This window comes from Centroberyx gerrardi, chromosome 22, assembly GCF_048128805.1.
Source record: "Centroberyx gerrardi isolate f3 chromosome 22, fCenGer3.hap1.cur.20231027, whole genome shotgun sequence".
Taxonomy (NCBI): Eukaryota; Metazoa; Chordata; class Actinopteri; order Beryciformes; family Berycidae; genus Centroberyx; species Centroberyx gerrardi.
The window spans coordinates 10652949-10677957 of NC_136018.1; the positions used below are offsets into that span (position 1 = coordinate 10652949).

A 25009-nucleotide genomic window follows, 5' to 3' on the forward strand; every position below is an offset into this window, starting at 1 on the left:
CATTAACTGTTGCTGCTTGGTCTTTTGCCCACACACTGTTCCAAATCATTTTTCACAGCCAGCGAGAGAGACACACGTAATATTGGATCCACAGAGCCATTTTTCTGTCAAATGCCAGAGAAGTAGAGAACCGCACCATTATCGCCACCACCGAACAGCCTATTACCACTTCTAATAGCATAATCTGTGGATTCTCATTCAGCGGGAACATTTCATCAGGGCAACCTACGTAGGAACCTGACGTAAGCTGTCAGAGCGTTTCCTTGTGTGTGACAGAACAAAGCATTAGCAGAGCGCCGGCGTCAGTCACAAAAAGAGGAGCCTACGTTGGGTCATGGTCACCTTAGATAAAACATCTTTTCACACAGGCGGCGCCTTCCATTGACATTTCCAACAAAACTGTGGTTAAATGACAGTCGTCATTCCTAGCTGTGAATTGTTATGTTTCCTTCGAGAAGAGGCGGGAAAGAAAACACCAAGGTGATCGTGTTTCTTTCCAACTCAAATGCGCTTATTGGACACGAACAATGGCGGCAATGTCACTGACTGTCACCAATGACGTGTGATGCAAGGATAATAGGCAAAAGATCAAGAGGAGGAGGACGTGTGGGGAGAGAATAGGGATCATCTCCGACTGTAAATGTTCCAGTTTGCTTTTCCTGCTGTGGACAAATAGAGTGAAACATATCCATTAGCGCCCACAGACACAGACCGCCCCAAAGGCTTGTATGATTCAAGGGGAGAGGAGAACAGAACAGACACATGCAGCCATACTGTAGCATGAGTGATGATAGGATGCTTGGTTTTCTTAATCTTATTTGGTATTTCTGGAAGATTTGTATTTGTGAAAAAAAAAATGCAGGATACAAATTTTGTCCTCATACCACATCAGTATGTTTTTCCACAAAGGTATGCTTTGGTCTCTTTTTCTAAAAAGGTGCTACTATATTTTGAGGAGTGGAAGTAGCATTAAATAATAAAAAAATGTGCCGAAAACGGCTGTGAATTGACAGCAAGAGCGTGAAAATGCATTATGCATGAATTGAAAAATTGACTGATAAACTGTCAAGAGATTTGATAGATGACAGGATCAGACTACAACTTCCCACCTCCACACCTGTGGATCCACTTGTCTCCACATCTAAAAAAACACAGCTTTTTTTTCCTTAAAGCTGTCCTTGGTGAGAGGGCAAAGGTTGTTCTTGCTGTGAGAGAGGAATGCACAGCAGCTGAAGCCGTGACCCTACTGAGTGATAGATAGATAGATAGATAGATAGATAGATAGATAGATAGATAGATAGATAGATAGATCATATGACTGACCAGCACAACTCTTAGTCACTAATCCCCTCACTCCTCTGCCCTTCCCCAGCTTGTATTACTCAGAGTTTGCCTGTGTCCTCTTAACCTGGAAATGTCATCACATTTCAACCTGCCAACATGGCCAGTGTGTCTGGAGATGGGCTGAGAAAGTCAGAAGGCAATAATGAAAGTAAGAAAGCAATAAAGAAAACTAGAAAGCAATAAAGCAAGCAAGAAAGCATGAAAGCAAGAAAGCAAGAAAGAAAGAAAGAAAGAAGGAAAGAAAGAGAGAGCTGAGCCCAAAGTGAGAAAGGGTTTTACTGTTGTTTTTGAAGTGGGATTCAGAGAAATGTATCCTTGGACTGGGCTTAATCCATGTTATGAGATATCAGCCCAGAGAAGTTTATCTCAAGATGTTTTCCTTTCATGTTTTTGCCTTGAGGTTTGAGGTTTGTAATTCCCACACTATTTGCATGTACTGTAGGTTACTGCCTTCATGGGACATACCTCAGAACCTTTATTCAGTCTCTTTTTCCATTTCCATATTGAGATTTTTACTAACCAGTTCCTTACTGCCGTAGGCCCTGTAATGCTATGCATCCACACAGCTCATCCAGGTACTCGTTGGATCCATCTAACTGGCTAGTGCTGCTGCCGATCTCTCTTCATGCCTTTAGTGTTATTCAGAATTTTAGTAAAGATGCCATGAAAATATACGTATGTTCTCTGGACCCATAGAAACGCATTTTCATTTTCACATGTAGGTGTTGTGAAATGACTGAGAGGAATCTGTCACAAAGCCTCCATGAACTCCATGAAGCCGTAAGACTTAATAAACTGAAACCACTCTACTAAAAAGACAGAGGGTTTTAAACTCTCAGAAAATATCACTTAAACTTCACAAGGAGATGGAAAAAGAACGCTTCAAACTGCACTGACCACTTTCTCCTCAGCCACCATGTAGCGTGAATATTTTGTACACTGATGTACAAAATATTAGGGGACATCTTTCTCATATTGAGTTGCAGCCCCTTTTTTCACAATTTACGTCTCAATTGTCTCAAAGCTTAAAAATCCTTCTCTAACTCGTCTGCTTCTCTTATCTACATCTCCTCCTTTGTGATTAGTATAGATTCAGTAAGGGAAATCAATAAGGGACAATGACTTTTACTTTGATTCACCTCAACAGTGTACTTTATTAAAAGAGTAAGAGAATATTTTGTACATTCAGAGTAATGATGACTAATACTGTTTTTTTTTCCTTCCCATTTTCTTTAAAGTAAAATAACAATAGATATATAGCAATACAACAGTCCAAGCCAGCAGAGAGGAACAGCATCCTTTGATGCACAGGCTTGTGTCACTTTTTGGCTCCGTCCCCTGGATTTATATCACTGCAGGACAAAATAGCCAACGCCCTGTCCTGTGGCACAGCTGTCTGTGGTTGTTGAAAGAACAGCAAGAAAGCTGCTAACCAAAAGAATTGGGGCCACTTTGGCTGCTGATCATATTGACAGATTTATCATGAAGACAGCTGCTATGTCAATTTCTGGAAATATAAACACCTATACAGTAAAGAGCAGGTGCAGAGTGACCTTAGAATTTGCCACTAAGCTCCAACCATTTACTTTCCTGTCTCTTCAAATCCTTCTGCTGCCACATCTGTGGTTGTGAGGGACTCCACCAAAGCTGTTCTACGTGAGATAGCCTCAGAGTTAATAATATGACCAGACAAGCACAACCTCCTGCAAGGCTGTCGCTGAGCACCCCTTCACATCCTCTTGGCACTAAGCAGATTGACAAAATAAGCAAGGTTTAATCGGACGTCCCACCTTTGCCTCAGAGGTTGATTCTTAGCAGACTGCAAAAACAGCCCAAAAAGCTAGAGCACAACTTCTCACCTCTGCTCATCTGGCTTCTCCTGTCGCCACATTTCTGATGCCAAATGAGGATTCCACAACTTCCAAAGCCAAGTTTGACCAACGCGATCTCATAAATGAGCACAAAGTCTAAAACAACTTCGGTTAGGGTTTGGGGAAAGGCTTTGGTCATGGTTAAATAAGAAAAACCTCAGCTAAAAACTTACACTCACACTAGAAATCTTGTTGGTATGAGTTGGGAACCGAAGAGTTGAAGGCCTGACCTTCACAACTTTACTTTCTACCGCGTTATTCCAATGTCACTCTACCTGTTTCTAGTCATGTCTCCTTTACGTAATCCTTTCAAAAAACGTATTGGGAAAACGTATTTCTGTCACTTTTTGTGCACGGAGCAGGTATTTGCATTTTAAGACATTGTGCTCAAGTGACCAGGCTGATTTTGACCAAGTCACTTCAAAGTTTGCTACTAAGATGTTTGCCACAGCAAGTCAGGAGCACACTGCACGACTCTGACAGCACAGGGGGGGGGGGGGGGGGGGCACACCTAAAGATAGTGAGCCGGCGTCCAGTGCTTGCCAGCAGGCGAGCCATAAAACTCGACCCATGCGCCATTGCAAAATTTCCCACCTGTGAAAGTTAGAGAGGTTTCCACAGCTGCATGGTGTGATTTCATTTGGCCACTGAGGTGACAAACAAGCATGCAGCCACAGCAGAACAGGATCAGACCAGGCGACAACCTCCTATCTCTGTAGTTGTGGGTCTGCTTGTCTCCAAACATGATTCTTTCAAAACTATTGAAACAGAATTCACACCAGTTGCACTGGGTGGAATATACATGTTGCTAATGTGATCACTTATATTTGATAACAGCAAAAACTGATTAACGTAATGGTTTTAACAGCAGAGAATGAATGATTCGATTTGACAAAAGCAAAAAAAAGAACCAAATAAGAGGAATATTACATAATTATATCTTTTTACTTTGTTTCTTCTTCTACAATGGATGGTGTAGAGGCAGCAAATGGTTCTGCATTGGATCTTTTGTGGCTGTAAAGTGTATCATCACTCAGAGGAGCAGCCAGGCAGCTCTCAAAATGAAAGATTAATTGCTGTGGTGTCTACTCAGTCTAACACAAAGTAAGACTAGCAGGTGAAACTTCCACTTGAGTTGCAAATATTCAATGTTTCACAATTTCCATTTATATATTTCAGTGGGTAGGAGTTGCCCTATTTATTCAGTAGTAAGACCTTCTGTATGTCAATTGGCAAATATTTGACTGAGCAATTGCTTAAATATTTGTAGTCTGGAGTCGGTTTAATAGTATTTCAGTTCCACCTGAAATCCATAATATGACAGTCAGCGAGGTTCAGAGGACAAACATTACAAAGCAATTAATTCTTATGATTTTGATGTAAAAGCCAACATAGTTAGGGTCATAACAAACAAAACAAAAATACAAAATCCATTTGGTTTGGTGATTTAAAAATATGTCATTTGGATGGGAATCTGCTGACATTTTAGGCCGACTGTATGTGTGTGTATATGTATATGAGTGTGTGTGTGTGTGTGTGTGTGTGTGTGTGTGTGTGTGTATCTATGCGTGGTTTGGACATGTGGGTGGACGGAGTGAGTCAGTGGTGTGGAACAGGCCCCCTGAGTGTAACGGCTGTGACAGTCTGGGCAGGCAGGGAGGCGGGCAGGGAGGCGGGCAGGGAGGCGGGCAGGGAGGCAGCCAGGCGGCGGCCCGGCCCTAATCCCTGGGGGCAGAGGCAGCCGGTGAACGGGCTACAGGGCCACGCTTACCAGTTGATCTGACCGCGGTGCTGTGAAGTGTGAAAAAAGAGAGAGTCTGGATGGATGGTATGGCATGGTGGCGTATCTGAGATGACATCACACCGACTACTGGGCTGAAAGATGGCTTCAACTGGTTAAACCACATGTGTTTGGAGCCAGGATTGGTAATACTTACTGCTCTTTTCATTTCTGGTGCATATGAATGTTATTGAGGAGGAAGTGTAAACCTTCAGGCGGAGTATACCAGTGTCCAAAGTCAAACCCTATATTTGATTTTCTATTTCAAAGCAAGGTCAAATTACATGTAAATTACATCTCAGAAATAACTGACTTCATGTGAAGTGACGAAGGGAGGCGTGAATTAGACTGGAACAGGACTTTTGACTTTGAACTGAGAGCAAATCAAACAGGAAGTGTAAGTTGAGTTTGAATTACACTGAACTGAAGGAAGTATAGCGCTGAAATTCAAATGATTCATTCGCATACAACACCCTGACTTTAATTCCAAACTGAATGAAACCCTGCCAGAGACAAAAGAAAAAACATCTAATATAATTTTCCATTAACTGCCATTACATAAACAGCCTCCTGTCACCCTGTGGCCTTCCCTACCTCCGGAAACATCTGTTATCTTACGCTCTCTGACCTTGCCTATCTAGCTTTGCCAGCCTGCTAAATTAACTAGTGATGTTTTTTCTCCCACAGTCAAATTATATGAATCAACTGCCACCATTCAGCTAGGAGTTTCAGAGCTGTTGAATCTGTTCAATAAAACAAGTGGAAATAAGCTTAGTGCTAATTATGTGCTTGCCAGCTGTGAGCATCTTGGCAAATAATGAAATAAAGTCAAATCACCAACTACTGCAAATTATTGGGGGATTTTTTCACATTGAAATAATAATAAATAAACAGGACACATTATACATTATGAGTCTGTGTCTGTCTGTTACCCCGTGTGTAAATGCTTAAATCCTATAGGCTATCAAGGTGAGGTTAGCAACCACAATGCAGGGAAGGCATAGCAACAACAACAGTGGTGTAAAGCAGATAGAAAAGACAGTAGAGTGAAGCTAAACATGCAGCAGACAAGGTCCGTTCAAAAACACAGAGAACATGGGCTTTGCTTTTCCACAGCTTGTCTAATGCTGGACAGAACGCTAGCCAATTAGCCAGAACCTGCAATACTCTTCTCTGCCTCAAGGCAAGTTGCATATTGTAGCTTTGACAAGTAGCATTACAGCTAACAAACACTGAGCAATATGCTGGCATAAAAACGATGTTACTAACTTGCTAAATTCTCTCACTACAGGTCAAACACTCTGAGGTGTTCATGAACATGAATTTGAGCCATTCAGACCACAACACAATGCATTTTGGTATTTCTACTGTGCATGGCCTATTAGCTGTAGTAAAATGCATGATACAAATACTTTTTTTTTTACTTAGGGTTTAGATGACAATTCTTTCAAGTCTTAGATGTAGAGAAAGAAGTTACAATTTGCATTCTGTGAAAAAGAAAGGGGTTAGGGCGTGGTGTAATTGATTTTTCTTGCCATCACTTTTGGACCTGCCAGACTCCCCGGCCATCTCAGTGTATTTTCATCTCAACTCACTCTCTTCCATTCTCAGTGTCTCCTGCGCTCTGCCCTTTTTCTTTTCACGGAGAACACAGTTAGCAAGTAGAAAACAATTTAGTCAATAGTTTTCTCTCTCATGACAGCCAAACAAGTGTAAGTGTAAAAGATTAATGTGACAACAGGGGGTAATACTTGAAGCAGGACTACTCAGCATAACTGAAAGAATTGTTTGTAATTATTTATATTTTGAATAATTTGGCAAACAAATGCAGAAAAAGGTCCGGTAATGGTTCTGTGGAAAGCATTATTTGCTGAAATGCTAAAGCACGGTTTTCTATTAATAAAAGATTACATGAATGACAAATTTGAATGTTTTGTTTGGACCTTTATCCATTGTCGGAACACAAAATGCTGCCAAAGATGCAAAATGAAGAAGTGTCATGGCCTGTTCCACTGTGAATGGACAATTTGACTAGTTAATGATATATGAAAATGCAAGGTAGTTGTAATCTTTCATTTATAGATTCTGCCTGTGAGGAACATTTCATTAAAGTCAAATAAACATGTCTGGACTATGAATATTAATTCAAGTATTCATTCTCAGGCAGACGGGTAATAGAAAACAAATTGCTCCAATAACAGAATAAAGCAAGACTGTTTACTTCAATCAACAGCACAATTTTTAGATGCTTACATGACTCATAATTACTCTAAGCATGACTTTGTTGATGCCATACACAAATCACTAATCCAAAAAATGGACTAAAAACTCATGCAGGAATACATTGTTGGATTGTAGAATGCTGCATATCAGTGGATAAAAGATATTACCTGTGATGGCTTGCCTTTACCTCACACGCCTGCTCAAAGCATTACTAGACTTTTTTTTTTTTTTTACATCCAGCTTTTAACTAAACCCCTTTCATGCTGTCATCAATACATGTGGGGTTTAAAGTGCATCCTCCATCTTTTGAAGTGCCACATTTCCCTGCTTTCTGACTCTCTGAGGTGCTAATGCCTGTATGAGTGCACCTTTCCCAGCGACTCCCCCAGAGAAAAGAGTTCACATGTTAGCATGCATAGAGGGTAACCACATGGGTAATTTCACTGTTTAAGTGGTGGGGTGGAATGGCTGTCTTCACATCTACAAAATATGCAAATATGTTAGAGTACGCCTACACTTTATAGAGGTTTAGGGGTATTAATAAACACAATATATGAGAAGGGGTTGTGGTAAAGACTTTAGACACTAATGAGAACATAATGAATATGAAAAATGACAGTTTTACCTCCAAGTAATGGAGGTAAATGTTTTTCCTCACAGCCATTCAAGTATTAGTCCTCTGTTGCCATTCTCTCAGTAAATATGCAGTGGGAATTATTTATTCAAATGAGAGAACGAAGAACTCTACACATGAGGATGCACTCTCAGGCCTGTTGGGCCTTTGGTATTCACGACTCTTTTAGATTATTATGAGTATGAGTATGATTACAAATGCATCCAGATTTACACTCCACCATCCTTTGTAAGAAATACAATTAGTATTCATAGTCCAGAGACGTTTATTTCACTTGAAATGATTCAAGTGTTGACCTCAAGATGTTAACAGAGAGATGTAAACAAAGGCAATGAACCCGAAGAGGAAAGGAGAAGCATTTCTGCAACACAACCAATTGTGATATTTTAGATCAATTGCAGATGGTCATGCAGTGGGGGCTTGTGTGTGGAAAAATTCGTCTAGTTTGACCAGCAAGCCTGTGCATGCTGTGGAGTCTGAAGCCAAATGCGGGTCTTTGTTTTTTCCACAAAGATGTCCTTTTCTCCATAAGAACCTGACAAAATCCTTTTTCTGCAGCAAGTATACTGCGCTTAAGTGTTTTATCCATCACAATTAGAGGTCTTCTTTCATTTAAAGGCCTACTTCACTGCTGTGAATATGATGATTTATTAAAACTAGGTCACCCATGTAGTAGAAATGTGCAATTATTTTTGAAATTGGAGCCCTATGACCAGAGAAAACTGAGAAAATGGCTGTAGATTCCCCATATCGCTCTTAAGGGGGAATCCTACAACAACCAGAATGCATTGCGCGCATCACTGACTGACAGTGTGTTCACGGCCAATGTAGCACCAAAGACAAAGTTAGCAGAAACAAAGTAGCATTATATCTCTTTATTGAGGCTTATTTTCATTTACAAAACGTTTTTCCTCATCGAGTCTGGATAAATCGTGGAGTCAGTTACGTTATGTGGATCAACTTACCGAGTGCTGAACGGTGCCGCTGGATGTAGCCGCATGTTACAGGTAAAGTTAACACAGTCGCTGTTCGCTGTTGTTCTGTATTCAGAGTTGGCAAAGTCCGATATAATATTCTGTCAGAAAACAAAGTCAGGTTCACCAAAGCACCGTGAAGTTTGTTGCAGCGCGGAGTTTTCTGTCTGTCCCCCTGACGATCAGCACCGGGTGTTCACAGGTGTTCAGCCTCCCCCGGCTCTCTCAGGCGCGTCTCTCTCGCCTGATGCTGTTACAGCTCCTGTGGTCGCCCTCTCCTCCACACTCTGTTTTGTCTGATTCCACAGCACTATATTCGGCCTCATAAGTTGTAATAGTGGCGCCACATCTCTGCTCCAACATTATATTGTAAAGCTAGTTGTTTTTTTGTGTTAGATTCAGCTCTTCTGGATGAATCATGGAGAAATTTAGCAGCTTAGCTTAGCTTAGCTGCGGCTGAAACGTCGCTCCGGTCCGGTGGTCGCTTCCTCTTCCAGACTCTGTTGTGTCTGATTCAACAGCGTGATATTCGGCCTCGTATCATGAAACTAGTTTTCTTCCAAATATACTGATATTTTAAAGTATTTAGTAGTATGATATTTTAGTGTCCGCTTTTCCCTATCGCTAGCGTAGCATGGGACGGGAGTGTTTTGGGAGACCCACATTTTACCGTCCTTGAAGGCACCACTACAGAAAATGCGAAAACGTAGTTTGTAGTCTAAGGCCGATCTCCAAAGTCCGCCGGATGACGCGTTTTGCGTCACCTGGCGGACTTTTGCTGGAAAATGAGCGGGGAGCTCTGGGTGCAGGCAACATGGAGGGAAGTTAAACATTGTTCATTTGCATATACTACCCATATTGTAATGATACAATGCTGGTTGAAAATCGGCGAAGTTGCCCTTTAACTAGTCTATAGATATTTACAGACTAGTTATATATATATATATATATATATATATATATATATATATATATATATATATCCATATATATATACTTCACAGGTGGAGAAGGTAACATTTCTTGGTTTGAGTACAAGCCCCATCATCATGTATCTATTGGTGATGGATATTAGCACACCTGTCACTCAGGAGGCAGGCATGAGCATTGAATTGCTGGGTTTTACAGGCAGGAGAAAAAGATGAGCAGGTAAAAAGCTAGAGTGAAATAGCCCAGAGGCAATGAAAAGAAGGAATGGGAATCCATCAGCGCAGATTTGAAAATGGCACTCAGTAGACTAAGAGGAATGGTGTGGAATAAGGTAGAGAAAATGGGGGCATTATCTGTGACTCTGAAGCAGAGGTTGGGGCCCGGAAACAACATAGAAAACATTCTAACTGGTCTGCAACACAATCTCCCCTGCTGTGATGTGTGTTTAATTTGGTGGTATCTGCATCAAAGTAAGATGTACAATCTCCTCTTTAGTATGCACAATTACATGGAATTAGGGCATCAAAATGGGTTGCAACTGGAGTTGATCAAAGTGCTGCATAAAGTCAGCAAATATAAAATCCCACAAAATATATAAGCATAGTACTGCCAGAAAAAAACAACACACACACATACATCTGGACAGATCAAGAGAGTTTAAAAGCTAGAGCATAAAAGTGTGTTTTGAGCTGCGTCTTTAAAGAGTTAACAGGCAGATGTAATGGAGAGGGGAAGGCTGTTCTGCAGTCTAGGGACCACAACAGCGAAGGCACGGTCAACCTTGAGCTTATACCTTGAGCTCGGAAAAGCTCGGAAGATGGAAGACCTGAGAGGTCTGGAGGTAGTAAGGGCTTAAGAGGTCTGATGTATAAGTGGGAGCCAGCCAATTCAGGGCTTTAAAAACTAATAATAAAACCTTAAAATCAATTCTAAAATGTACTGGAAGGAAGCCAGGGGAGGGAGGCCAGAATAGGGCTGATGCAGTCCCTGTTCCTGACGACTGGCTAATACCAGTATACAGGGAATTGCAATAATCTAAGCAGGAGGAGATGAAGGCATGTATAAGGCCTAGAGTAAGGACTTGATTTTAGAAATGATTCTAAGTTGAAAGAAACTGGATGATTTTACTGCTGCATTGACTTGTTTATCAAACCTAAGTGTCAAAAATATTAGGCTCTTGGCATAACGTTTACATAGTTGGACAGCTGGCCCAAGCAATTGGTAATCAATTTTATGGAGTCAAGAGGTCCAGAGACTTCAGTTGTGCTCTCATTCGGCAAGAGAAAATTGTGTGCCATGCAACATTTGTTATCTGCAAGACAATCCCTGAGGCTGTTCAAGTTGCACTGGCCGTTTGCTTTTAGAGGGAGATAACGTTGTGTATTCTGTGTAACACTGGAAGAAGATATTATACATCTGAATGAATTGACCCAGTGGGAGCATATAGATAGAGAAGAGGATATGACTGAGGATGGAACCTTGTGGGACCCCACAGGAGAGACCGGCCAGGGAGGAAAAACAATTGCCTATATTGCCTCAGAACGATCTACTGCTGAGATAGGTAAAGTGCCTGCAACACCAACCTCATGCTTGTGATGGTCAATCAGACTGGCCTGATCGACTGTGTCAAAGGCGGCACCGAGCTCCAGTAGGACCAGGATAGCACAATCACCAGAATCTACTGTGAGGAGCAGGTCATTAATCACTCAGTCAGGCGGACTCAGTATTATGAGAAGCCCTAAACACTGACTGGAATGTTTCCAATATGTGGTTTTGGAAAGAAAGTTGCAGTTGGCAAAAAACAATCTTTTCAAGGACCTTAGGCAGGAATGGTAGTTTAGATATGGGTCTGAAGTTGTTATAGACACTGAGGGGGAATTTTAATTGCTCACACCTGATGTGGACACATTGATGCTGGATCCAAGAGAGATCCTAGAGTTTATCCCTGTTTGTCCCAGGACCTTGGGATTATGGGACTTTCTAGAAATCAGTTCAGAGAAATATTTTGCATCTTTTAACTGCTTTCTTATAGTTTGCTAGATATGGTCTCTCAAAATTTCAAAGGAAATATAGTTCCTCTGTGCTAAGTTGGGGAGCCTCAATAATGCAGGTAATGGGAGCAGATTTGTAAGCCTCAGAGAACTTACTGGCAGTGGAAGAGTTAATGTAGCGAGAGCAACAAACAGAAAGTGAGAGGGGCAGAGAAGCATCAAACACAATGGGCCTTATGATCAGACAGGCAAACATAATACATTTCCAGATTGCAAATAGAAAAACCAGAGATAAGACAAGGCCAAGTGTACGCCCAGCTTATGACTGTTAACAAGCTGAGCAAGATCAAAAGATTCTCGATAACCTAAAATGGAGTCAGGATGAAAATAAAGGCACGTAAATCAGGAAGCATCTCTGAAAGGAGCTGATTGATGAAGAGGCAATTTCAGGAATATCAGAGACACCTGCCAAAAGTTGGTATGCAGGGAAAAGTAGAAGCCCCAAAGACAAAGAGAGAGATTTAGGTGTTGGACATACTGTATTTATATACACATTCTTACATCTGTATCAGAGGATATGAACAGCTTATGATGCACATGTGAAAATCAACTTTGTAAATCTAATGATGTGGAGAGCCAAGAATACACATTTGCCCACCCTGCGCTGCAAATATGTAGATCTACAAACTGCAAACATCTATTAAGCTGTAAATCTGTCAATAGTCAACATATTGAGAATTATTTCAAGCCAATAGGAGCTCTGTATTTGCATGACTAAGCCGATGTATCTTTATCTACAGAATGTCCTTTTCAATTCAACTCAATTCAACTCATGTAAGAAAAGTTTCTGTGTGAGCATTTCATCCTAGATTGGTATAAGGTCCTGTCCACCAGATCATGTCTACTGGTAATAAACAGTAAAAACAATCCATAGTGCCAACAACAGCATCAAAGAGATAAGAATGAATAACATAAAATGGCATCAAAGTCTCAATGCAAAGAGCTTCTACCGGCAAACAATTCTGTACAAATACAAAATCTGTCTCTATCTCTCTGTTTGTTTGTCTGCTCTCTCTCTGTCTCTCTCTCTTCCTCTCTCTCTGTCTCTCTTTTTGTCTCTCTGTCTCGCTTTCTCTCTCTTCTCACTCTTGAAAACACAAAAATAAGCCATATCTTTGAACGACATATTGACTCCTGTTTCACATACCACATCATTGCTACATATTGCTCATCCATTTTGGTTAACAAGAATTAGACAAGAACTACAAGAACGCCAGGTTTATCACAAATACTAAATCTTGATTAAATAGTGCATGTTAAAGATCGAGAGTTTTGAAGAATAGGATGTGTATATGTTTGTAGGACTTGCAGAAGCTTTATATGCCCTTCCCACCCCATTGTAACTCAGATCCGTGCATTTTAAAGCAAACCAAGAGTGATTAAAATAGTTGGCAAATACATTTTTCCCCCGGCCTGTTTTACATACAACAGAAATTGAGGCTTAATGTGCTCAATTCAAAAACCAAATAAAGACAAAGTGAAGTGCAAAAGGTTAAAAACTTGCAAAAACATGATTGATTGCCAATACAAGTGAATGAGCTTTGTCTTTATACATTCAGCTGCTGATGAAGGCTGTATAGCTAAAATATGTTCATTGTGCCTGCTGAATAAACACACAACTCATTCACTTTCCAAGAATGTGGGCTATTCTTCCAGCTTTGAAAAACAACAAAGACATAAAAAAACGGTTAGAGCTTTGAAATTCTAAGGATTGGACTTTTAAATAAAGACATTGTATGTTACAGTCACAGTAATGATGGTCTTTATGAGGTCCATGAATCCATATCCAGTATGTGCTTAGTACAGAGGATCCTGTGAGAGTTGTTTGCCTTGGGCTTTCTGTAATGTTTTCCAATCCCATTTTCATGAGTGCTCAGGAGGTTGCGGTGAAACTACCAGTTTTATGAATCTAAATCTCCATTTTCACACAAACAACACACTTCCTCTTCAGGTGCACCCACAGGCTTTTGTTGTACGCAAGATACATTTTGAAATATCAAAATATTCACTTGGTTCAAAAGAAATTAATTAGGTTTGATTGACCCCAATATTGCCTGCGTATATTACACAAATATGAAAATAAATACAAATCTGTCACTCAGCCCTAAAGTAATGAACAGAGTAACAGCACAAGGTTCTGTTTTGGCACCTGTGGGTTTGTTTGTTCACAAATAAATTATTCCATTAGAGTACAGCTAGACTAAATTACTGATATTTAAATTAACCTTAAAATGTATTACATTTTCTTGTTCTAAAGCTAAGGAGCAAAGCAAACAGAGTGTCTGCTTAATTAATCACTTTAGTGGTGCAAGTTTATCCAGATTCAGGACCGAGTAGCAGTGCATTATCATATTATTAGTGATATGATTCAGCCAAAATGTGATAGATAGGAGATAGGGATAGATAGAGAAGATATTTGTCATGCACACTGTATTGTGAAAGATGTTTACCTTTGTGCTCACTGAAGTAACTGAAGTAATTGGGGCAGGTTATTGTCACCACCTCTCCAACTCTGGCTGAAGGCCAACAGGCCACGATATCCCACATCCCTTGGCAACCTGCCAGGAGAATACATTACCATTAAAGATAGTATCACACACACACACACACGCGGTGTGTGCGCGGTGTAACATGATTGCAAGGTACAGTACTGTATAACACTATAGTAATTGATGAAAGTGAATATGGTAGCAACATTAAACGTTTTTTTCAACTCAAAAACCCATTTTGCCATAAAACTTCCAGTGATCATGAGGCAAAGTTCACTTACTGGAATGAATATTCCATACAATATACCCAGTGGGAAATAATATGTGTTGATTAGGGAAAGTTTACCTCAAATAAAAGTATCATAGTACATAATACTGACTTTAATCATCCTGCATCAACTTCATCAAATGACATTTCTCACATCATATTCCTTCAATAAACATCTTAACAGTCAAAACAAGTACTGGACTCAATAATCTCAGTCCACCCTCCACTTTGAGGACATTTAGAGTCTGGTATTCATAATGCTGAGTCAAATATTGCAAATGTCAAATATTGCAATTGCATACATGTCAACATGGAGGCGCTACAGAATGCATTAGTCCTTACGTGGAAAGATATGGAAAGATCTAATGCAAGGTTCAATATTCAATCAAGTAGTTTGACATTTATATGAACCCTGTTCCTAACAACCCCAAAGGAAACTATGATGAACTCATCCAACACACTCTATAAGTTTTATCTATAAGAATTTAAAAAGAAGGGAGGGGTTTTTCTTGTTCCTCAAACACCCACAGCCTCATCCAGTGTGTCGGAGCATGGGCCGGTGGGGGTAAACACACCGAGAGTCTGGAACATGACTGATCATGCTGCTCTGAAATGAACATGCTCCAGTGATAAGCTCAACAATGTCAGACGGGACATCATGAATATGGAGCTGTGTTACTTGGTAATATATACGCCCATGCCCTTCAACACACACACACACACACACACACGACATGAGGAGAAATTATTCATAAGTTTCTACTCTGAAACACTGAAGTATCTGGTTTTGGCCTCCTTACAGGAACACAGGGACAAAACACATTTCTATTAACTTCATGTCACTGCAATCACCAGTTGGTCCTTCTGTGGGTCAAACTGAGCACATCCCAATTATTTTAGCACACAGACATAATGATAATGCCCTCAAAGACTGACTGAGAAATCACATTTCAATGACAATAGACGTATACTACTTACATACTGCGTCCATCCTGCATAATGCATAAAGTGAACATACATGAACTGCTTGTGTGCGCGCTGCTTTCCTCCTTATCTCTTCAATGACCCTCATTTCTCCAGTTCCCTATCTGCTTCCTCAACAGGAAGGTACTGGAAGCCGCTTGCAAAAGGTCATATCCCTAATAACTGGATTAGCAGTGTTGTGTAGCACATGTGTGAGAAACCATATGTTCACAGTTTACAGCTGTGCAACATACATATAGACTGTCCTGGTGTTCCACGGCCTCCTAGAAACAAACAGAGACCAGCTATAAAACTGAAGAATATCTCTTGACAGTTTGTATATTCTGGCATGCAGCGTTAATGACGGTAGTGCTATACACACACTGCTACAAAATGGCTGTTGAGGCCCTCCGCCGCCAAATACAGAGGCTTAGAAAGAAGAAGAAGTTGGTGATACACTTTAAAGGATCTGATTCAAATTCAGATTGTCTTAAGTTTTCAACAGAGCCTCAACTTCTTTTTGAGCTCACGGCACTTTTCCAAGAAATCTCAGAAGTTCTCACTTTGCAATGCATTATATTGCTTGTGTGTGTGTGTGTGTTTTTTTTTTTTTTTTATTATTACAGTCCTTTCACAGTCTTCTGAAGCTTCACTCAGGTTTCATAGGTCTCTGCATGGTGCTGACCTTCATTGTCAAAGCAAAGTATGAGGCCTTCATTTCCAAAACACAAAAAGGGTTCAAAACAGTTTCAAAGAAAGTGCATGATTACAAAATACAGGCAAAATGATGTATGATTGCATATTTAGGCAGTTATGATAGACATCAGTGCACATGTGCCTTTTTCTGTACATATGGTACCTCCAACTGGAGTTTTGACAATGTGGACAGCTAGTAATGCATATAGGCAAGTCTGCAAGTTCTGCACGTTATGTACAGTACATCTGTAAAGTGAATGTATTTGGAAGATGTATAGCTTTTCACAACGCCCTCTATAGATCCATTAATATGAATGCCAGCACATTTTTACACACACTGTATGCTGTCATTTTCATATATTGTTTTTCTCCATATTCTTATAGTCCTCTTATTTCTTATATATTACATATATATTGATATTTTGAAAATATTGACCTGTTTTTTGTATTCTGGCTGGCTTGACATTGGAAGATCATGACGATTGGCTCAGTCTCAGCCCTGAGACTGGTGGATAGATTTAATCTTAGTGTAGTTTATTGATGAAAAAACAAGTGCTCTAAACTAGTTCAAAGCACAATCTGAAGGGATTAACAGTCTTGTAAATATGTGTGCAATGTTTTGTGACAAAATTAGATTTTTTAAAACGTTAACCAGCTTTATTTCATTGTTGATGAGGAGCTGGCTCAGACTTCAGCTCTAGAGTGGGAGGTGTTGAATGTTCACTATCTAGCTAACAAAAATAAATGGCTTGAGGCATTTCTAGCAGCTAATGTTGAAATGTGACATTTTTTTAAAGATTTGGGGCCGGAACTAAATGTTAGATCACTGGTGTGCCAACTTTTTTGATTTTACATTGTGATACTGGTCGGCCCCAAGGCGTTGTGTGTGTGTCATATTTTTTTGCACAAGCACAAATCAGATGATGCTTGCAGCGGCCACTTAACCACTTATGCAAATTGTGTTCCCAGTTGCCGTGATAATTTACAGAAGCAGGACATGGAAATAAAATCTTTTTTCTTTTTTTGGTACATGAATCTCCAATATTTTCAGTTACTGAAACCACCACAGTTTTGCTTCTAGATTTTGTCTATGTGAAATGCAGTGAACGTATATCATTTTAAAATGGATGGCCATTTTAAACTGCTTCACATTTAGGGATTGGTTCTGTTTGGCTCTTGGTTCTGTTGTGCTCCTGATTTTTTGAAACACCACAAAATGAAATGCTGTTTCTGTTTGTAGTATTTACTTACACTGTAAACCATAAACTTTACTTTGTAACCCTGCAGAGAATAAATGACAATGACATAAGTTTATCTTGATTGCATGGAAAAACGCAATAATAATGTGTAGCACAGGTTGTCTGGATTGTATGGAAGAGGACATAACCAATTATAAAGGTGATGGTAAGAATCTAGTGATACCATGGAAAAAAATTATGCTTACTTTTACAGCACAATTTCAATGTTCTTACTGTGTAAATTGAAATGTGTTATTTAGTACCTTTGCTGAACATACACAGTATATGTTGGCCTTGAATTAAAATGGAAATAATGAATTAGAAAGGATAAGAAACTGGGAATTCCATGGGAACCTTAATAATACGCTTAGTAATGAGCTCAGTCGAGCACAGACCTCTGCCATGTGTGACAAACACTTTTTGGTGATATGCCACGCCCAAAACCACGCCCCCTTTGGCCAATCGAATGAAAAGTTAATCAGTTCTTCCTTGACCTATGACCAACCTTCATACCAAGCTTTGTGCAAATCCGTGCCCAACCTTTTGAGATATCCTGCTAACAGACGGACGGTCGGACACACAGATGCAGCCGAAAACATTACCTCCTTGGCGGAGGTAATTATAAAGAAAAGCTCATTTCTATGAAAATATTACCCCAATTCCTAGTAAGTATGAAATTAAACTATGTAATATAAACATTCAGTACTTAAAAGATTATTCCTTGAATTGATGGTTAAAAGAGGAGGTTTTTCTAAGAAAATGTAGCCTACTTGGGAATTATGCTAACAAACCCGGACTGTTACCATCTTAAATCTGTGACAACTACAATATACAGAAGTTTCATGAACTGAGAGGTAATTCAGCTGTGATTTCTAGTATTTAGTGTACCTACTTAGTTACAGCTGGGTGTCACTGGGTTAAAGTCGGGCTACGCCATTTGTGAGTGAACAGCGGTCTCTGAGAAAACGCTGTATCCTTCATTTCTGCCTGCTATGGCCTCCCACACACAGTATTACCGTATCTGCCTATTTATTTACTCACGCTGTTTCCCATTTTCTCCAAATGGCTTCCTGCAAACCCTAAACAGTGTAATAGTAGCAGAGGGAAATGTGCTTGGAGAATGACCTGAAGTGACGTTCCCGGAGGTGCTATTCTCGCAGCGCTCTTTCTCCAGTTCGACCTCATTCACCACATCACACATCTGCACGGATAACACCTGCAGAAAAGACAGAAAACAAATTTGGTTATTAAGAATAGCATACACTTCCATCTCAGTGCAATGAAGTACTGTAAGAATTCATCTTACATTAGTGAGGCCAGTGATACGCTAATGAATATGTCTTTTTTCCTTTGTCACATGACATGTCACATTTGTTACAATGACCTTTGCACTGTTTTTGTTAATATAATGAACCTCCCACCAATAAATGCAGTAAATGCACATATGTATTGTAACTGTTTATGTGTCCTTTGCATGTTTATAATGGCTGCAGGCTTCGGGGACAATAAAGGTTTACTCTGTACTCTAGTTCTCTATGTCTGAAATCAAAACAGAGCTCCCTCTCGCCCTGCATATAGATGGTATCATGCAAATGGATTAGGAAGTGGAGAGTGGGCCAATGAGTAATCTACTGCGATTGTTCATCTGTGTCAACAAGGGCTGACAAACTCAGGCTGACAGCCGCTGGCGGAGAGCCGGTGGGTCAATGAAAATGTGTAAGACGAGCAGCGAGCAGCTTGAGAAGGTCAGTGGAGATGGAGAGAGGGAGAGGGAGAGAGAGAGGGAGAGGGAGAGAGAGAGAGAGAGAGAGAGAGAGAGATGTGACCAGTCTGCATGTGGCAGAGCATATTCATGGACTCCCAGGGAAGATGGCTATAATAGAAGAGGATTCAGATGCATTGCCATTACCAGAGCTGCACACAAGCCAGTAAAGGGCATGGTAAGAAGAGTGTGCAGGGAATCACATGGAGCAAAACACATCATGTATTCACAATAGTACAATGCATGTGCTCCACTTAGATGTCATCTTCGGTATACCTATAGTGACTATAGGACCACTATAGAGCGCCTCCACCATCCTATTACGTAATACCAAACATGAAGTGATCCTCATCAGTCCAGAAATGCCAGTGTTGCTCCCAGTGGATCTGACCCTGTGCTGCTTCACAGCAGCTCTTATTAGCCTACAGTAGGGTGCTCACCTCAGACAAGAAACACAAAAAACCCCATCAAAGAAAAGGACGGCAGCACTCTTGTTCTTAACGTCGTTCACGGCCAGACAGCTTGTAAAGCATATTCATTGTAGTGTAATGACTTAATGTGATCAGGTAAGCTGTGTTCATCCCTTTAACAGGCAGAGGGCATTTGTGATATCTAGATGCAATGAAGAATGTTTATTTTCTGACCATCTACCTGAATGTGACAGTGACACTAAAGACACTACAAACAGGAGGCTTATAAAATGGAACAATATTTAGAGAACATTGCAAACAATAGCACACAAGATTGGCCAACTCAAAACGGGTCAAAATAAATGTAAAAGCCCCATAAAAAGCAATCTACGTGCAACCTCTATTTTAAGAGCTGCATAAAGTACATTTAAAAGTTGGATTCAAAGTACATTTGAAAGAAGTGCTGCTGAATTACCCGAATACTACAGGTAGTATAGTTTATTGTTCACAGCCAAGGGAGATAATGTCAACACAACACTGCATTATGGGCAATAAGGGCAATAATGTGCATCATGTGATAGTAAAGACACTTTAGCGGCCTTTAGGTAAACAACATTAATGGAAAGTGCGACACAAAAATGCAGTTTATACAACCCATACCACACATACTGCGCTATCTGGGCCTGAGTCATTACCTAACGTGTTCTTCCCTTCCTGGATGAGGTCGTCCTGACACACTATCATAATCCCCACAACTTTGCTCACAGGAACCGCTGCGCTGCAACCGATTACAGCAGAGAATCCCACATATCCTAAAGTAATAGCAAGGCACCGGCTGGGAGGCAAGAGATTAATCTGCTGACATTATCTGAGCAGAGCAAGATGGACAGAGGCGGAACACTCGTGGTGGTCAGACCCTTTCGTAACCCTTTTTTTTTGATGAGCATGAAATTGATTGTTGAGCAATATAAGGATGGGGCACTTAAGAGAGGATTTGAGTGCAAAGGCCCCTGAGGGCAGAGGGGAAGTGAAATCTTGTGCTCTCTGTGAGCTGTAAACACACAATATTGTGTCCCGAAGAGCAATTTGCAGCCTGCACTGCTTTATCTGTTTGTCTACACAAGCAATAAAAAGTTTCATTGATGAAACTGTGCAACATAAATTAACATCTATCAACAGAAGAAGAAGAGCACCACTGTTCTCTTCCCCTGCAAAGTTTCAATTCACAAAGATATCTCAGACTTACGGCACAAGCTGTGGGTTTTCTAACTACTGAAAATAAATCCAAATTAGGGTAAAAAAAAAATTCAGGGTACTAACCCAAACGTTCAACATGAGATCAAAGTGAAGAACATGTTCTAACTCCACTGGTATGATGTCTTAGCTCTTCTGGGAAGAGCGACCCAGTGGCAACAAACCTGAAGATTTCAAAACGCCACTAATGCTGCATAAACACTAGAAAAAAAAAGATAATAGAGTCCCTCATCGGGGGGGAAAATAGACATGATAGTGGAATGTGTGGATGGACTTGGACTGTAGGCTGATGGGATCAAGCGCTCTTCATTGCATGGAGGTAGTTTATTAGTTCATGTACTATCCTATATTGTGAATAGAGCCAGAATACACAGAGAGAGACCAGAAATAACAAAACAATTGTGAGTTCAGAGTATGAGTAAGCATATTTGATTTCGGGGGTGGTTGAAATGGAGGTACATTTACAGATACAAGAGGAGAGGGGAAGGGTCTGGACAGTGATTTATGCTGCTGCTCAAACACTGAAGACAATTATTAAGTGCCAGCCAGTTACAGATGCTGAAAACCTATCTATAATATCTACTCTGTGGACGCAACTCAACCCAGCCATAGAGGCTGTTGTATTGTGCAATGCATCAAAATGACAATCTCACACTATGCAGATGATAAGTGGGCCTCTCCAAGCCTTAGGGACAGACAGACACACACACACAAAAACACACACAGGCAGCGTCTCTGTGGGCAATGCAACACATAAATACCTGCCAGCCTGGATAGTTTGTTAGCACAGATCTCATCACGAGGGCTGCCAGGCCGCTGCTTTAAGTTTTTAGTGATTGTTGTCATTTCAATGACCGCTAGTCTGGCCTTGTTTGAGTACAAGATAACAATCAAATAAAACACGGGGTGAGCGGATAGGAAAAAGAAAAGAAAGGCTGATGTGTGTGTGTGTGTGTGTGTGTGTGTGTGTGTGTGTGTGTGTGGCCAGACAAAGCAAACTACTGTGTTTATTCCCATCCCACACTTCAATGGATAGCAAGTTCTAAATCATGCATACCTCCTAAGCAATGGCTTTAGGCTGTCACAGCCAGGGTTAGCACAGTGTGTGCACTGGGCATGATTTAAAGATAGGACACTTTATCCTGCAAGTCAAACGTAAATACAGGAGATGTGTCTGGATCATGCTGAAAAAATGCTGGAGGTGACATCAGTCTATGCATTAAAAGTATCTCTGATAATTCATCCAACAAGTTGCTTTTGGCTTCTGCCTTGATACTGTTCCCCTGTCTCCTCCTGCCTGTCCCGTCTGCATTGTGTCACACAAATAACACTGACATCCAGACACTTTTTAACCACTTACGGGATTTTCTGCACCCTCCTCGACACTATATATCCTAACCAGATATACTGATGAAACACGTCAGCGTGTGTTATTGTAAGGCAGCTGCCTATAGGACTGTGGAAAGGACGCAAAAGTACAGAGAGCGCACCGGCAAACGTTTAAATGTTTTCCACACTAGAGCCTATAAGAGCCACTAAAATATGTCAACAGATGACGTCTCTGGTTGAACTGCTGCAGCCTCATGGTGGGCCAGACATCCGAGAGTTGTCAGGGGCAAGCAGGAGGAAATTTTCACACAGTCACTTAGATCTTCACAGTCCGTTCTGCCTGACCCAAAGAGCAAAGAGCTGACCTGACAGGCATCCAAAGAAACCATGGTGAGTGTCTAAAAGCCGCCAAACATTAACATAATCAGAAACCTGCATATTTCCGTAATTGTAACAAAGCACATTGCTATTAATTATCACTCGAAATACATTGACAGGACAGTTTGAGATAACTTGTACATGTAAAATCGCTGTCAGTAGTTGTGTGTCATGAGAAGAGCCGGCCTATCAGCACAACACTTTTTGACATTTCTAAACAGAGCTGAAAACAATTCTGCTACATAAAACGTAATTGCAGGTGACACTGGAGGTTTGGTCTTGCACACGAGTCAGTGGGCTTAATGAAAATATCAAAATCCTGCAGCAAACTAGGACACACTTGCTGATTTTCCTATCTTGAGCAATCCTAAGCTGTCTGGTGGATGATTTCAGCTTTAGGCACAGGTTGGCCTGAACTTGAAATGCCCTGAAGGGTGTTGGTTTAATTCCCCAGTACCGAAGTGTGCTGACAGTATTTATGAGCTACTAAAAGGAGGCTGGAAGTAGTGCACATTTAGAGAGCCCACTTAACAGTACCAAAACTCCCATGAGCAAAGCACCATGGCACTGCACTGTCACATATTAGCCTGTTTAAAGTGGCAATGGAGCTCTAACAAACTATCCATGCCAAACACACAGAGAGATTACAGCTAACTATTTACTGTGGTCCAATGTTTAAAAAAATTGTGTCCCATTAATTTAGTCTATACTTACATTTACTCTTCCAAATAATGGCGTACCATGTGTATGGTTGGAATATCAAAACAATTGATTGGGCCAAACAGGTTAATAGATGACATATGTGCTCTAATGTATTCATTAGATACTTATTTAGCAACTGCTACATTAAAATTTGAGGGGTGAAATATTTCAATGTGAAGGAGGTGTAGTTAATAACAGTTAAACAAGATAATCTTATTTTAACAGTCTGTCTGACTTAAGTGTCATCATCATCATCATCATCATTCTCATCATTAATAATCATAATATATATCCTTACCAACTGGGAAGGCTTATTATCAACCAATTATCAAACGATCTGTAAGAAATTGAGGTCTTAGCTGGCTGTTATTGAGTAAAATAACCTGAATGAACTTTAAAATGAAGGATTTTCAGTAATTACATAGCACAGATAGTCAAAAAAGGCATCAGGAGATTAATCTACGGTCTTTGATGTAAAGGGCTTGAGTGAATGAGTGACTTCATGTATTAGAAGAATGCTGAAGTCACTCACAATAGCTGAAGGGGAAATTAAGCAGATCACTGGATTTGCTTAAAGGGCAGTGCCACTGAATTTCAGTGTTCTGTATACTGTATGTTTCTTATGCCTTTATCATGCAAGAGGCTCAGTTTTAGTAGTGCATTTTCACTAATGCACCATATTTCCAGAACAGAGAGAGAAAAGTGTGTGTGAGATTCAGCTCCACTGAAAAAACTGATAGAGATGGAAGAGGCATGACAGGTAGTTTTCTGGGGATATGTGAACATTTTCCCTTTTTGTTTTATTTTTTAACCTGTATTTATCTAGTTAAGAGCCTTACTGAGCATATATGTTCTTTTTCTGCATCTCCCTGCTTCATGACACCGTTACACACAAACATATGTGGACGCTGCCCACTGCAGCCACAGTCTTCTACTAAGTCTTCCCACGGAGCAGCTGCTCTGGAGAAATGGGGGTGTGTTGCCCACTGTCACTACAGCAGTAGTTGTTGAGGTAAGGCAGAGTGTTCCTCTCTCATGCTCTTTCCCTCAGAGATTTGCTCAGGTTTCGGACCAACAACCTTCAGATCACAAGTCTGCTCTCTTTAGGCTACGAAATGTTGCAAGACAAAGTTCATGTCATGAAAAAGAACAACCAGTGTCCCAGTAGGTCTCACATTTGCTTTCAGTGCAGCAGTTTCAGGCTTTAAGTCTGAATGACAGATTAGTCTTGGTTATTGGAGAAAGTTCATCTTTACAAGTATTGGTAGAGTTATAGACATAAAGCAATGGTATAGGCATGTGGATTCTTACAAAGAGCAGTATTTTCTGTTGACTTTCTGTTGACTAAAATAGCTGTCTTGAAGAAAAGTGAATTCTTTATTCCAAGATGTGCATTGTGGTGTGATGCACATTGACCAGCAAATGCATTGTAGGACCTGGGATAAAATTATCAGTGTATTCAAATTTACTAGTAAAAAAAAAACGTAAGTTGAGGTAGTCAAGAAGCCTAACTAAAAGACAAATATTTTTTCAAATATTTAATAATCCCCTTCAGAAACAGACAATATGTCTGAATATATGAAAACAAATGTGAAATCGTTTTATTTATTGACTTTGCCAATGGTGAAAATATATAGCCAATATAGGAAAAAACGAGACATTTTTTAACAGCAACCTGTGCGAACCTGCGCGAAAATTCAAGATTTTAGTCCA

The 25009-nt window shown here is 40.3% G+C and overlaps 1 protein-coding gene across 1 annotated transcript in view; it reads right to left on the reverse strand.

Annotated features, from left to right (window-relative positions):
• Positions 1-25009, reverse strand: part of vipr1b (vasoactive intestinal peptide receptor 1b) — a 41985-nt gene that overhangs the window by 16343 nt on the left and 633 nt on the right. Inside the window, exons 2-3 of the mRNA XM_071913740.1 lie at positions 18587-18677; positions 14258-14365 (exon numbers count right to left, since the gene is read on the reverse strand). Coding sequence (XP_071769841.1) covers positions 14258-14365; positions 18587-18677 — 199 coding nt within the window. The remainder of the gene's footprint in view (positions 1-14257; positions 14366-18586; positions 18678-25009) is intronic.